The following is a 21,507-nucleotide window of genomic DNA, read 5'->3' on the forward strand; positions in this document are numbered from 1 at the left end:
ATTCAAAAATAATCTTTTAAAATAGACACAAGTGTACACAGCGGTATGCACTTTTTTACGGGAATAGATATGTTATTCTCCAAACAAACTAATCGAAACACCATCGTCATTTTAAAGCCCAACTGCCGTTGCAAGATGTATCAATGTCTCAAATCAACACGCCAAAAATCTCGGTTATACCAGAGACGGTTTAGTTCTCTTAATACATTCATGTCTTTGGTCATACTGGCGCGTTATAAAAAAAAGGCAAGAGAAAAAACTCAATTGTACTTCCGGTTTCGTTAGAATATAGACTATGCTATTAATAAAAGCTTTCAAACAAGTTCTTAGCAATATGTATTACACCTACAATGTATTACAAACATATTACATGTCACCTACAAAATGTTTAAATCCATCAAAAACAAAATTGTAAAAAATGATCATTGGCCTACTTAGAGTTATTTAACAGCTATTCTTGGAACTTTTTTAAACAGCACAAACTTTAATAGGGGTTAATTAATTTAGCAGAATACAATAGTGACATTTATTAGACCTCATAGGCCTAACTAATAAATATAACTTTATGTGAGTTTACCTTCCTCTGTAGCCCTACATCTATAAAAAAAAGAAAGAAAAAAAAGTGGGTTATCAACTACTTTCTGGTTACAGCGCATATGAAAGGACTTTTTGTTTTGTTTTACATGATAATGAAATTAAAGAAACGTGTGATGAATCCATGCAACAAATCTAATCTTTTCTATATTTTATTTTATGGTGATCATTTTTTAGTATGTTAAATGAACAGTTTGGTTTTCGCAGTACTAATTAAGCCAGTGTACACACACACACACACACACACACACACACACACACACACACACACACACACACACACACACACACACACACACACACACACAAACAGTATACAGATCAGAATTTAAAGGAGAAAAGGAAAGACTGTTTATTTTGATAGTTTTATTGTTGCTCACATTAAAACAACCACATCACATTGAGAAACAAGAGAATGGAAAAATAAAATAAAAATAAAGACAGAAAAAGCATAAGAGTTCATACATGTCTTTCTATGGTTGTTTCTTTTGACCTGGTTGGAGAGGGGAGGTGGACAGAGAGGGTCGGCTGCAGAGTCTCCTCCAGGCATCCCACTATTTGGGCAGGTCAGAGGTCAACGTTTTACACAGTATTTATATACAAACCACAGCCCTGATGATACAAAGAATTATTCATCCTGGAAATGAAATTAGATGCTGACTAAAAACTTTTATAAATTGTTGTTGACTCCGAGAAAGGAGAGACTAAGTGGTAAAAAGACTTCAGAAAGTTTGCACAGTGACCGTTTTGCTCAAATGTCAGTAGTACAGTAACTGCAGTGCCTAGTTTTAGGCTTGAGAGCGGAAAACAGACAGTAGAAACAAGACAGAGCTGAGCTACTACAGTAATACACTGGACGTTAGATTAGAAAAATAGCTCTTACAACAGATCCATGACATACAATCAAAAAGATGACAATAGAAAAGTGTTAACATACAAAAAGGAATCTGTGAGCACTGAAAAATCCCAAAATGAGTCAACAGTATTAGATTTAAATTTACATTTTTGACTTCTTAACATGGTGTCAGTTCGCAGTGAATCCAGTCCAAATGTGTGATGCGTGGAGGCAACGGTTATTTCAAACAAATTAGAGGTAGCGTTGCCCTTTAATGATTCATTTTTAAGTATACTCAAATATGAAAAGTGTGGTATGAAATAACCACACACATTCACTCTCACTTGCTCATGGATTTAATACAATACAAAAAAGCATGTTGGTGCTTTTTATTGAGTCTTACAAAAAGTGATACTCCACCGCAAATATTTTCAATATCTATGTTTTTATTATAGATTCACTGACTCTAGATTGCGTGACTCAGATGGTGGGCACTGGGCAGACTATAAGCAGGTTATGATACATAAATGGTCTGCAAAGTGGGTGTTTTTATACTTTTTTAGGTCTTGAAAACTTGCATTACAGTTATAGCTAACATGAATTAAAGTTGACCACGTCTCTCTCTTTTTTTAATCCACCTTTCAAGCTATCAAGAGGCTAAAGTTATAATCCATAACATTTCAGTATGTGGTAATTTAACACAAATACAAAAATATGATATAAATGAGATACAATTACAAAACAGTAATCTGGGATTACATGCTGCATTGTTTTTCTGTGAATCACCTAACTAAATTGAAACTCTCAATAGAATGGCAGACTCCGCCACAAACACTGATAACTACCATAAACTGGATTTCACTCCATGAAAATATGTAGCTATAGCTGGAGTATCACTTTAAACCTGTTATTTCTACCTTCTACCACAAGATGGCAGTGCATGCACATTTAATCTCAGGGCCAAAAATGAAATATTCTGCAAATCAGAACTATGATGTTTCAAAATAAAGTGGAACAAATACCACACACATTTAAAGACTTTCATGTATTGTTGAACGAGTCGTATAAGAGACAGTCTTTGTTTAAAAAAATGTGCCCAAGAGAGTTTATATGCATGTGAGTGTAAATATGTTGGTGATTAGTATCCTCTTAAAAGGAACATTTAGCTCTGTGCAGAAGCATTAAGATAGAGGGAGGACTGGTCTTACAAGGTATTTGGTCATGTTGACCTTGTTGGCCCCTCCACTCTCATTACAAACAAAGGGACATTTGGGCCAAAGTTACCATGCTCTGTTAGTAGATCATTCCTCACCTGCTCATAGGGGCTGACTCTTAATACACAAACTCCCTCTCTGTCCTCTCTTTATTCCACCTTTACCTTCCAATCTTTAGAGGTGAAGTGAAACCCCCCCCCCCTCTCTCAGTAATTCCCCCGACTTTTCTTCTCTGTTGTACCCTTGATTTTGTCCCCCTCTTCCTCCTCCACATCTTCCTCCTCCTCCTCCTCCTCCTCCTCGTCCTCCTCCTCTTCCTCCTGCGCTGCCTGGATCTGCCTGGCCGTCTCTCTCACGCTGGAAAACTTGCCTGACTGTTCGGTAGTTGGCGTCTCTTGGTGATCTGAGGGGACAAAGACTGATGTCAAAAGGAGCAGTAAACTCACAACACCAACTTTGCTTTTGGTAATTGTAACGATTGATATGAATATATCATAAGTATCCTATGGAGTGCCTCCTTTCTTCATGGATTGAAATGCTTGTGGAGTAAATTCTGGTGAAAGAGATGACTGGTGGGCAGGAGGCACTAGGATTGACAGTAAAGCTGAAACAATTAGTCAATTAATTGATTGGTAGCTCAACAAAAACAACTAAAGGTAGAAAATATATTGGTAAAAAGTGCTGCCAGAATGCTATACAGTCATTCCCCGGATGCAATGATGGTGGATGTTGAGAGCGCAGGAAACGCTGAATCAGAGCAGACTGGGCTTTTTGGGAGGGGGGCTTTAAGAGACATGCACTTAAACAGAGTGTTTTAGACAGAGGGTGAATACAGGTATATTCAGACAGACAGCATGGGAAAAAGTATGTGATTTTTGAACATTACAGCATGAAAACATATTCTAGTAGAAACCCAAAACACAAGTATGAACCTGAAAATGAGCATAATATGGGACCTTTAAATCAGAAATGAAAGCAAATTTCCCCAGGAACAGGCTGTACTATATACAAATGTAAAATAGTAATATTTCTGGTGAGTTTACTTGAATTTTGTGTTTATGTGTTCCTTTTTAAGATTCAAACCCAAATTCATAAACACACTGGAGGAGACTGAGAAGGAGACTGTCCTTATTTTTGAAATGTATATACTTTTCATCAGATGTCAATTTTGTGACGTACCTGATTAAATAACTTGTTTTCCTTGATTTGTTTTCTGTCTGTGATAACACAGGCCGAGTCCAAACTGGGTCGCTCGACTGAAAGAGCAGATGAGCTCTAATCAAAGGACCCAACCGGGATCTTTCAACATCCTACTTGGGTACTTTGTGTTTCAAAGGGATTTATTGAGATGGCCTGTCATCCGTGCCGACAAAGCAATAATTCTGAATAAAATGCCACTGTTCTCATGTGATATATTGGAGATTAAAAAACAACAATTTGTGAGTGTATATGCAAAAGAAAGTTCACTTCAACTTGAGATGTGTGTACTAATTTTTACTAATGCGGGTATCAAACTTCCACAGATATTTTGTTGCTTCACATAACTCAAACTCAGTCAAAAGGTTTTATACTCTAAATATAAAATAATAGAAGAAGAGGAAACGGAGTAGAATACAGGGCAGGATCAGCACAGACAGCCTGCTCTGTGTGCTTGTTAATCCAGTCTGACATCTCTGTCTGGTATAGGTGTTGTGTCCAGGCCTTTAGCCAGCTGCAGTGTGCCCTCTGACAGATTTGGGGCGAAAGACAGAAAGCCAATATGTCTCTGTCTCTCAATGCACAAAGCTTCATCTGTGCTGCTGGTCGGCCCACAGAGGAGCTTATGTTACCCTGAAAACTACTTTTCCTCTGAGAAGAGCATAACTGTTCTACCGGAAAAAAATAGGGTTTTCATGATTTCAGAGCAGGTTAAAAGTTGTAATATTTCTTGCTCGTTTACATCTGCCTACTTTACTTTTGTTTTACAGTCAGTCTTGCAGTCAACCTAAATACAAACTTGATCATGCAGAACTTTGGAACTTGTTGCTGTCTCACATACTGTAACAAAGAATCAGTGTTTGAGGAGGATTATCAACGATGAGAGACAAATTAATCCTGAAATCTCAAAGTGTTTGCAGACACAATCAGGATAAATATAAAAGGAAAAGGGCAAACCATTCACACAAACCTGATGGAAAAATACACCTTTAGATAATCTTACACTGCATTGATTACCAGCCTGTGATGTACCACTGTATGATTTCTGATATACGATTGTCATTTTCATTTTCAGTATACCAATTTCCATGATTTTCAAGATTTTGTGTTTGTTTTTACTACTTCAATAACTTTGGAATGAGTAAAACGGTATAGACAATCTGAGTTGTGACATGAACATCTATTTAAAGTTTAAAAAAAAAATTCTCCTTGCAGCTGTGCTGGAAATGTTTCAATCACACCATTTATCTGATCTGACATGTATATCTAAAATGACACATCACAAAACTATACACCCAAACCAGGCCCATATAATCAAGGCACGATGTCAGCGGTTCTGTTTAAAGCAGTGTTCAAGTGTCACAGAGTGTATTTGTCTGTAATACAACAACAACAACAATATTGTCCTTGCTGCCACTGTGTGCAGCGTTGCTGCTGTTGTGTTCTCAGCAGGTTGACATAGAGCCTCCCTCTCACCAGCAGCTTTGGTGGGAGAAGTGTCCTCTCCCTCTGTTCCCTGCCAGTGGTCCTCTTCCTCCTCCCTTTCACAAGGGTCTTCTAAAGAGGGGTAGATACCTAGGCTCTGCATATGGGCTTCGGCCATCTTCTGCACAGCTACACACAGGTAAACACAGCACACACACACAGCACACACACACACACACACACACACACACACACACACACACACACACACACACACACACACACACACACACACACACACAGGGAGACGGCCACACAAACACATGGACACAGGAATAGAGGGATATGTTGTTTTGGTTTTACCACGCTTCAACACTGTCATTTTTTAATCATGCCTCACAGGGGTTTTTGAATACATGTCAGGCAGGCAGGAAGCCAATTAAACACATGCACTGACAGACAGACAGACAGACAGGCAACTGCAAAACAGTATCCCGCACTGATATTTTGAGCCTCTGCTGTTGTTTTCTATTTCTACTCTCACCCTGTTCTCCCATCTGTTTGTTTGTACCCTCTTCTTTCCTCGACTGCCTGCCCATCTCAGCGCTTTCGCCTAGCAGTGCTGACTCAGACCCTTCTCTTACTTCTTTTGGGTCACCTTGACTTCTCTCTCTCTCTTTTTCACACCCTCAGATACACAGTGCGGCACTAAGGCAGGTCACTTATTCTATCTTATGGTAGGTTACGTAATTAAAAGTTATTCTGAGGTGGCTCTCTCTTCCACTCTCTGCGTAGGAGCTGATGAAGGACATATTCCTGATGCAGTAATGAGGCTTCCTGGCTCATTATATCATCACTCGACATGCAACACACACCCAGAAATTCCCATTAAATGAAGCTCTGCTGACAAGCTCTGTTAAGTAGATTTGTGCTGATTTAAGGACCACATGCAACAAGCAGGAAGCCACATGCATAAACACACAAAAGAAAGTACATGTTTGTGTTCATGCATGTATTTCTATCCTGCCTACATGCGTGTGTTCATGTCTGTGTATGTGTGTCACAGCTGTATACACAACTGACTGTAATCCTGGATGATCCAGACTTTCCTAGACTCACACTCAGTGTCTCACAGCTGTCACACTCTAATCTCTCTCTTTCTCCCTTTCTCTCACACACAAATATACAGATCCTGTAACCAGATTGTACAGTAAGAAAAATGCCTATGCGCATCACACATACGAAATGATGACAATAAGAAATAAAGGCTCTTAATGCATATCTACCCATCTGTCACATGCATTTTTCCCCTTTGGCTGCTATTATGAAGCATGGAAAGCAAGAAGGAAATTGACTGCAGCGAAGCACGGTAAAACAAAAAAGGACTTAAACACAAGGATGAATCACACCACACAACCACCACCTGTAGTACCATTACTGCTCACACCTACCTCTGAGTGATGGAGGCTGATACACGTTTGGAATGACACGTTTTGGTTTGAGCACTCCGTTTTCTCCTACAACCCACTGCGAACAAAGAGAGAGAAACGTTACCCCACATTTTCCACGTAACTTTCTCTTTAAAAATCCCGTCCAGACATGATTTAAGACATAAAAATACTCCTGATACTGTTTGTTTTTTTAGTCCACTCCAAAAATCCAGAATCTATGAATATGCAATTATTGTTCATTTCTAGACACAAGATGTCTTCTATTTCATTATGTGCACTGACTGGAGACTTCAAGTTTTCATGTCACACTTAATGTGTTGCATACTGGACCATGATTGGCTCCAAACTAACTGTTATTTCACAAAATCCTGCAATACAGTAGGTACACATCAGATTGAAGGTGAGCACAGAAAAAAAGAAAAAGCCTTCTATTGTCAAACTCTGCTGATATATACCGTACATCATTCTGCAAAGTGAAGGTCAATCATCCAAGTCAAGAAACAATGCGCAAAACAATAAATATTTTCTAGTAGAGGGGGGCTTGAAGTTTTTTTTCTAAGAATTCACATATATTTCTTTGTTCCAAAACTTCACAGAAGTAGGCAAGGTATGGCAAATTAATTATATAGCACATTTCATTCACAGTGGTTCAGTTGATGATGCCGACAGACATCTTCAAACCCAAAATGCCATGTTTTTCATGGCTGCACCTCCACATCATATTAAAAAGTTCTTTCTTTCTTACACTACCTTTATTTCTATGGCACTATATGTGTTTGTCAGCCTTGCGACGCAATATTTGCAGGACAGGTTTGGCTACCGAGAAGCGTCAGTATTTGCAAGGATACTTATTTCCTCCGTCGGTGTTAACACTTCCCCAAAGTACTGCATGGCATATGTAATTCTTTGACACTTTCTTTACTAGAGTTTAAAATTCGACAAAAAATTCTTATCACAGGGTTCACTTACCTGTTTTTTGGAATCTTTCAGTCACATCTTATGGTCTTCCTCAGTGGATTTTTTTTGTCAAACATATTTAAATAAATGCTTTTTTGGGTTTGAAAATGGTTGACCACACACAATGAGTTTGTGATGATGGACACATTAAAGGATAGCAGGTTTAAATAAGTTATAACATTACAAAGTAAATACCAGTTGGGAGATGATATTTTTGAGGCAGACAGCAGATAATATAAAAACAAAGCATTATGATGTTTAACAATGAAATACATAACTCCAAAATGAGGGTGGGTGATTCTTTTAGTTCATGGGATTGAGTGAAGAGGACAGATGAGAATGCACAGATACTTATTATAGCAAAGGTTTTGAATTCACCTTTACCTGATGGGTGGACTGATCATCCTCAGGAGATGATTGGTCGGCTACTCTAAACAGTGTAGCAGGTGTTGGCCTCCTGCGCCGGATCTATAAACAAAACACACACACAAACAAACATAAAGGGCAGACATAAATAAATTAATAATTAAACTGTCCGACACTGTATTATTAATAATGCTCAGCACAAAGCCTTATCAATCAAATGGAAGCTATTGACAGTTGATGCTGGTAAAGAGCATGCTGGGGCCTTGCTGCCTTCATCAGTGCTGCTGCCCAGTTGGCTGACAGGTCAACCAGTGGTCAGGTCAGAGCACATGCCATGGTCAGTAGAGCAGAGGAAGATTCATTATGTAACTTACTGATTTCATAGACAGATACAGTGAAAGGCATGTTGTGCAGAACAGAAGCTAAATTCATGCGTGTTGCTCAAGTTTCAAAGTATCCAGCATTTATAGAGTGATAAAGCTTTTGATACAGGATTTCATTGAACTGAATGACCTCTTCACACAACACACAAGTGTGTTTGATCACTTGAGTGCACCATGCATGGTCATACTGTATACACCCTCATAGACAGAGGGACCATGGAAAAGTGGAATTTAGACTAAATAAGCCTCAGCAATCAGCCCAGACACTCCCCTACGCTGTCCAGTCTCCCTCTCCGACGGCGACACACACTGTTTTCTGGAGGCTCAAGCCAGGTCGTTGTCGGTCTGAGAGCAGACAGCCAGACGGACTGCAGGTCTGCACTTCACCTCCCATAGAAGTCACTGTATACAGTGAACTCTCTGTCCTTGTGGGAACAAATGCCAGGCTATGCCCCTCCAGCTTGCCAATATGGTGCCCTGCCCTTGGGACTGCACTTTTACAGTTTGGCATTTCTTTGACAACAACACGGTTGAAACTGATACTCAGTTTAGCCCTTTTAAAGGCAACTACACCAAAAATTGTTTGAGTATCAAACCATAACCCCCTGTAGAGTTGAACAAGGTTTAAACATTTTTTAAACAGGGTTGTGTGTGAGGACTAGGATACAAGTCTTGTATTTAGCTGTATTTTGTCAAAAAATATAAGCATACGGAAAATTAATCAACAACTATTTTGATAATTGATTAATCCTTTCAGTCATTAATCAATGTCAAAATGCTGATTTTCTCTGATGTATATCATTGTGAATTGTAATCTTTATCTTTTGGTTTTGGCCCCTTGGAACTTGTTTTGGGAATTCTGATCTGACATTTTATGATTATTTTATGACTAAAATAAATCAATTAATCAGACAAATACTGTACATATTAATCAGTGATGAAAATAATTGTAAGTTGCCACTCTTTAGAGAGTGGTTTGAGAAGTTTCTCTGGATGTTTTGCTATTTTTGTGTTAAAAGACAAATTCAAGTTTAAAACAGCTTCTGTTCTGCTTGAAGGATCAAACTGCAAACTTTTTACAAGCCACCTTTAGAGCAGGAAGTAACTGTTTGATACTCAAAAAGTTTGGGGTGGCACATCACTTTAATAACAATAATGAAATAATAAAGACAGCTTTACATCTAGAGCTCAATACTTTAGCTGGCATCTATAAAACTAGTTTTTGGATCAAATGTGCCGAGAGTGAAAGCAGTGCAGCTAAGTGAGCTAAGTGGACTTGGCAGGTCAGACAAATGAGGTATTGAAAAGTGTCCTTTGTGGAGCAAGCCAACCTTGGCCATGGCATGAACCCTCACTGTTTACAGCACCACATAACATCGCAGTAAGAGTTAAGTAGCCTGGCTCTATTTACCATAAACTGCTCAATACAGTGAGATGTGTATGTGGTCGTTTCCCATATGTCTTGTTAAGCGAGGTGTGCATCATCACTGTGAGGCACACGTTGCCAAAGCAGATGCTTGCTGGGCCGTGGAGTAAAAAGAGTAGTCAAATGAGGATTTTACCCTTATTTATGACACCTGACATTTTAATCTCGTCAGGCAACTTCCAGCTGTCCTGTCTCCCCTGGCTCTCTCACACTATCCGTCTTTCTCTCATTCACTTCTCATTTCCATCTCACTTGATCCTCTGCTTCCTCTATCCTGTTTACTTCCATGTCCATCCTTCATTCCTTGACAGTGACATTTCCCTCACTCTCCCACTCTGCTCTCTATAGCCAGAATGCATCATAACTGAAATTAAGTTACTTTTGACTTGGCTGTCCTTTCGATCTCTCTTTCTCTCGTTACTGGCAGGGAACATCCACAGGGGCTCCCACACATCTCCCCCTGGCAAGGTGTGGCGGCCTGGGGCTCCATGATGCTGTAAACCCTGCTGCCTCCGCCTGCCTGACACCTGCTACCAGCCTTGCAGGGCAGCCTGAGGTGTCTCACACAGAGACCCACAACAGAGAACACACACCAGATGTTGCCATGACCAAGCCTATGCCCGAGTCCTGTGGCATTAAAGCCAATAAACTGGGAAAACCACTGGATTGGTCCTATAATGTCCCCCCATGCAGACATTGTATTTGTACGGTTATGGCAAGGAAGGTTTAAGGGACAACCTTATGGTTCTGCTGGTTAAGGTATCCATGCCAACACATTCTTACAGGTCTACAATAATTTAAATGGTGAATGTCATTTTCAAGCAAAAATGCCCCAAAATTCCAAGTTATAGCTTCTTAATTGTCAATATTCACTGATTTCCCCTGTTTTATATTCTATATACTATTGTAAATTGAATGTCTTTCAGTTTTGGAATGGTCAGAACAAACAAGACATCTGATGAGGTCATATTTGACCATTTGATAATTTTTTGCTATTTTCAGACATTTTAAAGACCGTTTAATCGACAACTCAGGACTATAATCAGCAGATGAATTGATAATGAAACGATTGTTAGCTGTAGTCCTAATTAACTTTAGTTCATAAAGAATTTCACATCATAGCTAACGAAACATTTGACTTACCACAAGTTTCTAGTTTAGTCTAATAATAATAGTCTAAGTACAAAATAGCTGTCACACCACTTCTTTAAGTTCTACTTCTGTTTCTTAAGGTATGGTTGTGTTACATTAATGGAAAATGGATAAATTCACAGGGCTAATATGTAAAGAATAACATTTATCAGCTCCACATTACATGTTTCCAGAGTGATGTATGTAATGTCCAAGGCCTTGGACCTTTATCTACCATTGTTTGCTGTATCCATAGTGAAAACTATGAAACAAAAGTAAAAATTCCCATTTTTCATACTGTCTGAAGTCCATTTCATCACTCCTGACAATGACATCTAATAAGGTGTCATTGAAAGAGACAGTTGCAGGAAAAGATACTACTAGAAAACTACAGAGTCCAGTTTATTTATTCAGATGGAGCTAAAAATAGAGACGACGAGATAGATGGAAGGTAAAATGATTGTGTGGGATAATGGAGGTCACTGAGAAGCATAATCTGTAAATCTGATGATCTATTTACCTGAATGTGTGCTCACACGCAGTGTGTGTGTGTGTGTGTGTGTGTGTGTGTGTGTGTGTGTGTGTGTGTGTGTGTGTAGATGACTGTCCTCATAATGTCATCATGTAATCATCATGGTGGTCTTGTGAAATGCCAAGACATGAACCAGGAAAAAGAGTACACCTCCCAGGTAAATTATAAAACAGGTTGTAAAGTAGATGAAAAGACATACATAAATGCATTTGTAGCAAGCAAACACAGATGTATCTTTCTTTTATGCACATTACACACACACACAACATGATGGTGACAGTGATGGTGACGGCGGCTGCGTGCTACTGTATGACACTGGCAATGCCAGATGACATAAATACGCATAGTGACTTCAGTAATTTTCCAGCCTTAAAACCAACCCCATTCTCCCAGAGTTACATAATATGTGTGTTACTCCCTCACACACACTGGGGCACAGTGTGTGAGATTATTCCCGCTATGCTTTATCCCTCATCCCTCCTCTACTTCCCTAAACCCCTTGCCTCCAATCTCCCAAACCCTCTCCTCTGCCGGCAGCCATTGCTTTTGTACCTAGATCAGTTGAGATGCTGTGGACTTGCACGCAGGGGCTCTAAGCAGGCTGCTGCTGTGGCCTTTCAGCGGCTCCACAGGTGTATGTCTGCTGGCTTCTCTGAGAGGAAGCAGCACCTCTCTAGATTTCACACAGAACTTTGGTCTCAATAAAAACATTGGCTAATGGATGGTAGCAAATGAGATGTTTCAGTTTATCTAAATTTGATGAGTGAATTTGAATAATGTGCTGACTCTGCATTGTGTGACAGATAGAGGAGGAAGAGAGAAGCCTAGATTCATTGTATTGCCGATTGTTAGACTAAATTAACTTTGTTGAACAACGTTATTTATGTCTTTTCATGTAATCCCCTCTTATTAAGTTTAAATCAAACAATCATGGTTTTATATACCTACTTTCATTGATTTGCTGACAATATCTTTAAACATCCATAAAGCCATTTGGAGGTATGTTTTGAGAATCATATTATCTAAGAGTTGTATTTTTATAAGTCTGTCAAGTGTAATTAGAGACAAGAACGCTAAGTAGCCAAGAATGACTCTAATAGGACTCCAATACCTTATTCTGTGCTGTGTGGTGTACATGAATCATTGGTAAATACTGACTCTGCACAAGTGTGTATTTGTACACAGGTATGTGTGTGTTGCCTCAGCACAGTCTTGCGTAGCAGCCTGGGTGCAGATCGGCTGATATAGGTCTGCTCTTCAGAGGCCATCCTCTTAGCCGGTGCTCTCGTGGCTGGGCCTATAAAAAGCTGCAGCAGTAGGACAGCATAAACTAGATCGGAGGGGTCCCTGGGGCCCCCGCACCAGCACTAACAGTCGAGCATCTCGAGGGGAGTCAGCTGTGCAGATCTGGCCTTAACGCAAAGACAACAACGCAGAGAGAAATACACCTCAGATCTCCTTCCCTGTCAGTTTAAATCTCTTGTGTCCAATAGCACTGCATTACATTGGGCCATCCTATTAAGCAGTGTGTCAACTCTCTCTGACAGGGGTGGGGGCATCACTCAGATTCATATGTAGCTTTTCTAACTCTCTCCCTCTTGGGCCAGCTGTAACCCAGCTCCGGATGAATAGATATGGATTTGTACAAGATTGATTTTCTGTTATGGCATCTGCCCACAGGCACATGCCACTACATCACTCAGAAATAAGCACTTGTGTATTTGCATGGCATACAGTACACCAATAGGAACATACTCATATTGTTCAGCCAGAAAGTAATGGGAGGTATATGGAGTAAATTTGTGCAAAGAAATGTAGGTCTTGTGTGTGAAGTCTGTTCCCCCTTTCAAAAGAGTTTCTGAGTGGAGTAGCTCTGCTGTTCTTCCCAGTGAAGGTGGATTAAATTTTTGGCTTGTGATTCTTCATTTCTTTTTAATTCTATTGTAGAAAATTAACTCCATGGAGCAGCAAATCATTCTAATATTTTCCGTCACCTCCAGTTTTTCTGTCATTACCATCTCTTCCTTACAACCTCAGGTACGTCTACTGAATACAAAGTTCCCACTCTCTCCTCTTGAGACCATCTCTGTCCATCTACTCTACTGCAGTTTTATTCCCTGTCTCTGCTGTCGTGATCTTTAGCCGGTTGAACTCTGAAGAGCAACTCAATTAAACAAAGGCATGATGTTGCCATTTCCTATGGGCCATGACCCCCTGTGAGCCTTTTGAAATGAAGTGGCAGAACTCCATGTGGTGTAAGTGCAATCTCGCAATGAGTTCAATAACACAATAAAGTGAAAAATGATCCCTCTCAGTATGAGCTGAGTGTTTTTCTTATTTTGTTACATTTCTAGTGCTGATGATTTTGACAAATAAAACATGTTTTACAGATATGTTTGTTGGAAATGTTTAGTAAGTTCAATTTACAAATGGTGGAACAAAATTGTATCAACCTTGCAAGTTTAACCATTCCAGACATGTAACACATTAATCCATTTTTGCAAATAGTACAAGAGCACAATTGGTGTTGAAAAACAGGTTTAGCAAATTACATAAATACAAAGATAAAGGTGTTTTTTGGAGGGAGGCTAAAAAATAACACATGGAACGGTTTGTGAGCTCCAAGATGTAAAATATCAGCGTGGTTAATTTGACATCATCATCTCTGCCTGCTGTTTTGTTTGTGAGCATATCCACACTGACATTTTAGGAATTAGATTCTTTAGGTTTTGTGTTTTGCTCAAATAATTGGACAGACTGTTGGCTGTTGTCATGATTGAACCTAAATACCAGCCCACTCTGCCCCTTCCTGATAAAGCTGGCAGACACAATGTTTCCATAAGCATGACAAACACACAACCAAAGGCCAGTGATCAGATATATCATGTGACAAACAGCTCTGTCAGACACATTCAGGCTATACTCAGTCATCACTAACAGACTGTGCTGCCAGGCAGCTTCAACAAGGCTTCAGTAAGTACCATGCACTTGTCAAGTTTCCAAATGTTTTAAAGAGGGTCAAGGACATGGCTACGCAAATTTCAACCCGAACTAAAGCTCAGTGAGTTACGAGGTCTGTCAGATATGCACATGTGCTCATTCCTATTCAAATGAACAGCACCATTGAATTCCCATAAGTCAGTGAGGCTGCTGCATGTTGCTTCTCAACATTCACATAACACTCTTGCGGTGAACTTTGGCCCCACCACTGGCTAACTGAATAAACAGATGGGCTGGAGATAGCATCTGGAGGGGCTCTCCAATGACCCCAAAAATAGGAAATAGAATTATGCTGCACCCACTGGCAGAATGATATAACACTCAGACAACCACCCCCCTCTCTCTCCTTCTCCTCTGTCTCGCTGTACTCCCCCAACATGTGTGTAATTAGCTGCTGGTTTGGCCTGTTGTTCTGTTGTAAGAAAGGTTTACCATCTCAACACAGGAGATTATGTGCCTATGTGTAATGAGTGACAGGAAGCCACCTGCCAGGTCACAGTGCACACTGGAGCAACACACAGGGTGAGGCGACAACAGGGGGGATGCCAATGAAAGCTTTCACAGAGACGATGGACCTCGAACAGCTTGCAAACACCATAAATCTGCTTTTTTTTTGTTCATGCACTCAAATTTAGTGAGTCACATTGTGCAACTGACAAAGACCAGTTCCAGAGGTCAACAGGCAGGTACAAACAAAGGACAGCTATAGTTACTCATTTGCAACGTCATATGTACCCACAGGTAATACATGGAGAAAAGATTGTTTGGCTGCAAAAGGCATCACTTACGATTAAAATCAGGTTTTGTAAGCATTAAGTTGAAATCTGAAAACACCTTAATTTATCATCTAATTGCGTAAATTCCAAGTCTTTTTGTTTAAGTACGACAAACCATGTGTTACTATAATATTGTGCATAACCTTGTTTCTGCTTTGGGACATTCCCCCTTAACACATTGAAGGTGACCTGCTGTGCCAATGTAAGCCCATTAAGTTGTGGGCAGATAAACATGAAAAACAAATGTCTCAACCGCTGTGACGACAATCAGAGATTACAACAGGCAAAGCAGCAATAACATAATGCCATGTCTTCTCTGTGTTGATGAAACAGAGATCAAGACCAATCCCATTTGTTTTGAGTCATGCCTCAGTGCTCCTCATGCCTACATCAGTCTGACCATCCGTTGGCTCTTTGGTGAGAGAAAGGGACTCCAGCTCCTGACACTGAAAGTAAAATCAGGAGGGAGGAAGGCAGCTCAAAGGTGCAGTTCAGGGTCCAGATTCCAGTTGCATAGAACATAGGCTACTGATATCTGACACTGCATTTGGTGACAAATTGGCTCCTGATCCGGTAAGGCCTTATCCCCCACCCACATTCTCCCCCTGCTGTGCCACTTTTGTCTTTCTAATCCTCAACCAGATATGATAACTGCTGTTGTTGCTATATAGCTAGGGTTAAATGTTGGTTCAGGTGCACTGTGATTTTTCTGCATCATCATAAATAGTACACATTTGGATGTGCAGATGAATTAATGCACATTAGTGGGCTGTATCTCTTCCTGTCTTGACTACAGCCTGAACTGGTTTGCTTAACGAGGATCCCTGAAGCGACAAATAAGTGACTGAGTGGAATAACGACACCAACTGACAACAGAGGATTTGTTGACCATGAGGTGAAAGGCTAAGAGGGCCTTGTTACAGCATTGCAGGCCTCCATAAGGTTCTGGACAGTGCCCGCTGCCTGTGGTGCAGCAGGCATTATGGCGCAGATTGTTCAGTTAATATAATCATTAGGACAACATGATTTTGAGAATAGAATATAAATAATTGAATGGAATAAACAGGCTTTTGTGCACATAGACCGCTAAAACAAAGTAGAATAGGAACATGAATGGACACTTTGTGCTTAACTGCTTTAAACAGATACAGAACATGAAAATATTTATGTTCTACTTTCCAAGTCATTAACTACTGACAAAACGCCCGGACTGTCAAAAACTGGGAGGAACAAACACATACACAGCCTACAGAAGACAGAGGTCCATTGATTGTGTCCAAACTGTAATTACAATCTGTGGTTTCCAGCAAGGCAATTCATCTTATTTAAATTATTTCTTTCCCAATTAGTTTTTGCCACTACAAACATCAACTAACTGTTTTGAGTAGGCAACTTTTAAACCAATATAAGAATAATCTTCATGTATTCGGCCGATCATGTGATTGGGCAAACTGAGTCACACCACTACAGCAACATTACTGACAGTCCACATGCAAGGGGAAAATCACTGCACTGTCCTGCCCAGTCCCAGCATGCTTTGTGCTATTCAGCAGGATTTTCTTTCTGCTAGTGCATGTTGACAGTCCCCCAGACTGCTAATGTTTACCTACAAATACATGCTGCATCAAAGGTCACTGTTTGACATTTAACCCAGAGACTGGACTGGGGAGTGTTAAAGAGGGGTGGGGAGAGTGGGCGTGGCAGGGGAATCTAAATCATGCCCCCCATAAGCCCCGTTAGGTTTAATATAGATTAATATGGAAGTGTTTTCCATTGGAAGGCTTTGGACCGATGCCCTTTCCTACCCTTTGATATTCCCTTTGATATTCTGAGTTTGCTGTCAATTCAAAGGATCAACACGAGCTGACCAGATCAGGTGGGTGGATGAGAGAGGAGAAATGTAGAGAGATGTCTGCTTGTTGAGTCCACCGGGAGGCAGACTTGGAGGAAATCAAGGATGCAGTGTCTGCATCATGACCCTAATCTCTTTCCATGGCGCACATTACCCTACATCACTTTCAAAGCATGCAGGATTGGTGTGTGTGTGTGTGTGTGTGTGTGTGTGTGTGTGTGTGTGTGTGTGTGTGTGTGTGTGTGTGTGTGTGTGTGTGTGTGTGTGTGTGGAGTGGGGGTAGGGATGGTAAACACAGCCATGTGCTTTCTCCGTGTTGCGGACAACCACAACTTTGCTCATGACCTCTCAAAGATCTAAAAAGTGATAATCTTAAAAAATAATTTATTCTAGGAGGATTACAAGAGGATAGGAGAGCATAACATAACTTCAGATATACTCAGATATGCCAGGGATGGCATTGGAAAACAAGAAAGGAAATATGATGACAAATGTGTTTATGAAAAATTCTGGTCAAGGCATTTGAGGGCTTAATAATAGATGTTAAATTAAAATGGCTTACACAACTTAAATTTTCTTTGAACGAGTGGAAAACATCTGGCAGTGAAGTGAGAAAACTTCACTTGTGATCAAATTTTATTTTAGTGACGTTCAGGTTGTTTTGGAGAATGAACAGAACCTATTGAGGACTGTTTTCAGAGGTTGGTAGAAATGTGTTCACAGTGAAGTCAGTGGATTAAACTGAGTAACCTGGACATTGCAATTGAGAGTTTTTAATTTTTAAAAGGTAATTTTTCAATGCTTTGAACACAACAAACACAATCCTATTCGCCTTTAATGTAGTGAAGAAGATGCAAGCAACACGTCTCAAAACGTAAGGGTTTTTATGGTAGAACTTGCAGACAAAGTAGAATATATTCCTTATATATATATATATATATATATATATATATATATATATATATATATATATATATATATATATATATATATATTCCTTACGGAGTAAACATTCACAAACAGGTATGTCTGGTAAGAATATCTTACACCTTTGAGGCATATACAAATAACTGCTGTTTTCTCCCACAATGTGCAATATTTCACTGAATGGGCTGTATGAAAGTGCCTCTCATATTAACACAACCCATCAAAGAGCATTCACACATACATATCTACAAACATGTAACCGCACTGATGTAAACAACCTATCAGACAGACAGGGCTGTCCATTAAAGTTGACCTTTTAGATTCCAACTGTGGGGAAGCTTTGGGCGACATAGTTTCCAGTCTCCATAGTAACAAGGCCCTGGTAGTTTAGGCGATAGTGGTTTTGGGGTTTAAATGCCAACAGAAAGAACAGTAAGGAGTTACTGGTTGTGTAACAAGTTTGGAAGAATGGTATAGTCATTGCAACTCATTCAACTCATTAGCAAAGACGGACTTGTGGGCGACAGTAATTGCTGTGGGAGGGGAAGGGAATTAAATGAGTGTCGTTAACTGTTACCTCTGCCCACCCACATGTCCCTGGAGACATTCATCAGCTTTGGTAGATACTATCTGCTTTTAAGCACACATAAACACATCCTCCCATATACGGCCTTCGGTTTCCCATACTCCCCATTTTTTGCTTTGTTGTGACAATCAGCATTTATCCACCTGCACACACAATCACAAACAAACAGCCTGAAGCTTTGTATTTGTCATGCTCTTGAAACATCTATGTGACATAGGTGTTTGAATCAACTGGTGACCAGAACAGAAGCACCAAGCTGACACAGCAGCTTTAGCACACACAACCTATCTGAAGGTCAGGCCAGGCTGCTGGATGAGAGCCAGCCAACAAGCCTAAATATAGCTGATCACTGTTTGGCCATAAGGTGATTGAGCAATAAGGTCTTCTCTAAAACAGAAGGAAGTGAGATAATTTTTTTTCATATGAAGGAGCAGCTCACATATGGTAGATTGATATCCTGTGGTTTCTTGGAAGAGATGATAGGGATAAGCGCATGATGACAGGACATGAAAGAGAGAAAATAAGAGGCGGACATGGAGAGGGCAAGTGTTTACGTGTACATGTATGTGGAAGTCTAGTGAAGTGTTGGGAAACATTTCCATTTCAGCAAGTCATTCAATTTGCAATTCAGTATTAGTGTGTAAAATGAAAACGTTAGATGAAACAACTCATTTTGCGACATTATTATGTGAAAAGCTGGTAGTGTCAGGCAAGAAATGTACTGTACACTTGATTAAAGAAAAGCCTAAAAAGAAAAGTACCAAGAAAAGTGCAATTATCACACTTTCTCACAAACTTCTTCTTATATGATAATCAGTCAGGGAAATGATGGAGCATGGTTCAGTCTAGTTCATCAAAAGCCATTTTAATGGAAACTGTGAAACAGGGACAGTTAATGAGGGAGCTGACCCCAGGCAGGTGAACCCAGAGATTAGGTTGTGTCGTTCTGTCTCTGCTTTCCTTCATATTGCATTTCTCTATTGCTTTCCTGCCCCTTCCCTCCTCGAGCTCTCAGGAGGAATCAGCCATTGGCCTCAATCTACCTCAGCACCAAACGGTTCCTACTTTGGCCCACTTTCCCCTGCTCTAAAATAAGAGCCACCAGCATTGGAGCCAAAAAAGAAAGATCAGAGTTGTCCCGCCAAAAAAGGAGCTTAAACATTTCATAGAATGATACAGGCCACGCTGAGTCAGTCATTAGATATCTCTGTGGGAAAGCAAGATTGAAGGATTGTACTAACAAAAACTCAGATTACAAAGATCAGTCGTATGCAGAAAGTGACAAGCAGCCAAAGACAAAAAAATAATTATTAACAGTGGCAACAAAATGCCAAGGGCTATTTGTTGCTTCTTTGTAACAAAAGAGCTTCATACGCAAGATAATGACTCTTCAAGTCAATGCCACATTGTTAAACAGGTCCAGATGAGACCGCAAGGCACTAATCTCATGAGGAAACAGCAAGAGGGAAATGTCATCATTATTTCTCAAATGTGTGGCAGGCAGACCCAGCAAACCTGGCCCTGCATGAGCAACTTGTCAAAAATGAAACGAAGCAGAGAGAAAAGGTGATGCAGAGTAAAGATGTTCTAGGGGAGACATTTGGCCAGTTATAGTACAGCACTTCATAGCTACACTAAACAATGCTACCCCTCTGCTTGAAACTAGGTGGGAGGCAGCTGTGAAACACTTACAATTTAAATCAAACACAAAAGCAACTCAGAGCTAAAGATAAAACAACATTTCAGAATCCTAAGAAATAGATTTTTCCCAGGGTCAAACACCAATCTGTCCACCACCTGCTCACCATCTCCACTTGCCGAGGGTCCAGGTTGGTGGGCACAGAGGCCGGCACAGCAAAATGGATCTTCCTCTCCTTTGGCTCCCCCTCGTCCTCGGTCGACACATGGGGCTCCATGGCTCTGGATCCTGGGGGTCTGACTCCCAGCGGAGAGGAGGGAACGCTGCAGAAGATCACTATAACCTCCCTGAATGGAACCTCTCACTGCTGGGTAGCCCCACTCTCTCTCCAGCTTCACTCCTTCACACCCTGACTTTTTTCTTCTCTTAGAAAAACAATAAACTGAACACAATTTCTCTTTTTCACCTCCTGTCCTCTTTCCTCTTTCCAGCAGTTGCTGATAACTTCTCTATCTCTCCGTTTCTCCCTCTCTCACTCTTTCTCCCCTTCTTTTACAACCTGTGCAGCTGGAGTGAATGAAGCATGTCCTTAGATGTGGCTGTGGAAGAGAGAAGTGAGAGAAGTGGGTGGAGGAGGAGGGAGAGAAGAAGAAGGTGGAGATATCAGGAGAGAGGGGAGGGGACAGAGCAAATAGGGGAGGAGAGGAAAGAGGATGCAACGGGCGGGGGGTTTCTAGCTATCTAAGCTAAGGTTGATTTGTAATCAGAAAAAAATAATCTCATCACATCAGCTGAGCCTCTTTTGGCCTCTATTTGTGAATGAGAGATTTATGCTGAGAGAGGGAGTGAGCAGGGAGTGCAAGGAGGGATAAACAAGAAGAGAGATGTATGTGGAGGGGGAATGTACATGGGGATCCAGCAGCTAAGCTCATACTACTCACATCACTAGATTTATTAGGCAGGGTATGTGATGCTATGACCAATGATTTTCAACGAATGCCTCATCAGTTACAGCGAAATGTCCATTTGTCTTCCATCCTGTAGACATTCATTAATAATCCCATTAAAATGTTTTTAAAACTGCAAACTGCATGAACAAATCAAATGAGATACTTAATAATAAAACAACAACAAAGGAAATGGAATATCAAGATCTTTGAATGGAATACAGACAGACAATGGTGGAGGTAGAGAGGGAAGAAGAGAGAAAGCAGAT

General features: G+C 40.3%; 1 protein-coding gene across 4 annotated transcripts; it reads right to left on the minus strand.

The window, feature by feature from the left end:
- Window positions 1-945: 945 nt before the first annotated feature.
- Window positions 946-20,922, minus strand: ppp1r1b (protein phosphatase 1, regulatory (inhibitor) subunit 1B). 4 transcript variants are annotated; one of them, XM_078269820.1, is made up of 5 exons: window positions 20,458-20,918; window positions 8,052-8,141; window positions 6,717-6,792; window positions 5,317-5,454; window positions 946-3,046 (listed from the first exon to the last, which is right to left on the minus strand). In XM_078269820.1, the coding sequence occupies exons 1-5, from the start codon at window positions 20,566-20,568 to the stop codon at window positions 2,850-2,852; spliced, it is 612 nt and encodes a 203-aa protein (XP_078125946.1). In that variant the 5' UTR covers window positions 20,569-20,918; the 3' UTR covers window positions 946-2,849. The 4 variants fall into 4 exon arrangements, with proteins under 4 accessions (XP_078125946.1, XP_078125947.1, XP_078125948.1 ...); XM_078269821.1 differs by having other exon boundaries at window positions 8,058-8,141; window positions 20,458-20,917; XM_078269822.1 differs by lacking the exon at window positions 5,317-5,454 and having other exon boundaries at window positions 20,458-20,922.
- Window positions 20,923-21,507: the final 585 nt, after the last annotated feature.

Source organism: Sander vitreus, chromosome 15 (genome assembly GCF_031162955.1).
Source record: "Sander vitreus isolate 19-12246 chromosome 15, sanVit1, whole genome shotgun sequence".
Classification (NCBI taxonomy): Eukaryota; Metazoa; Chordata; class Actinopteri; order Perciformes; family Percidae; genus Sander; species Sander vitreus.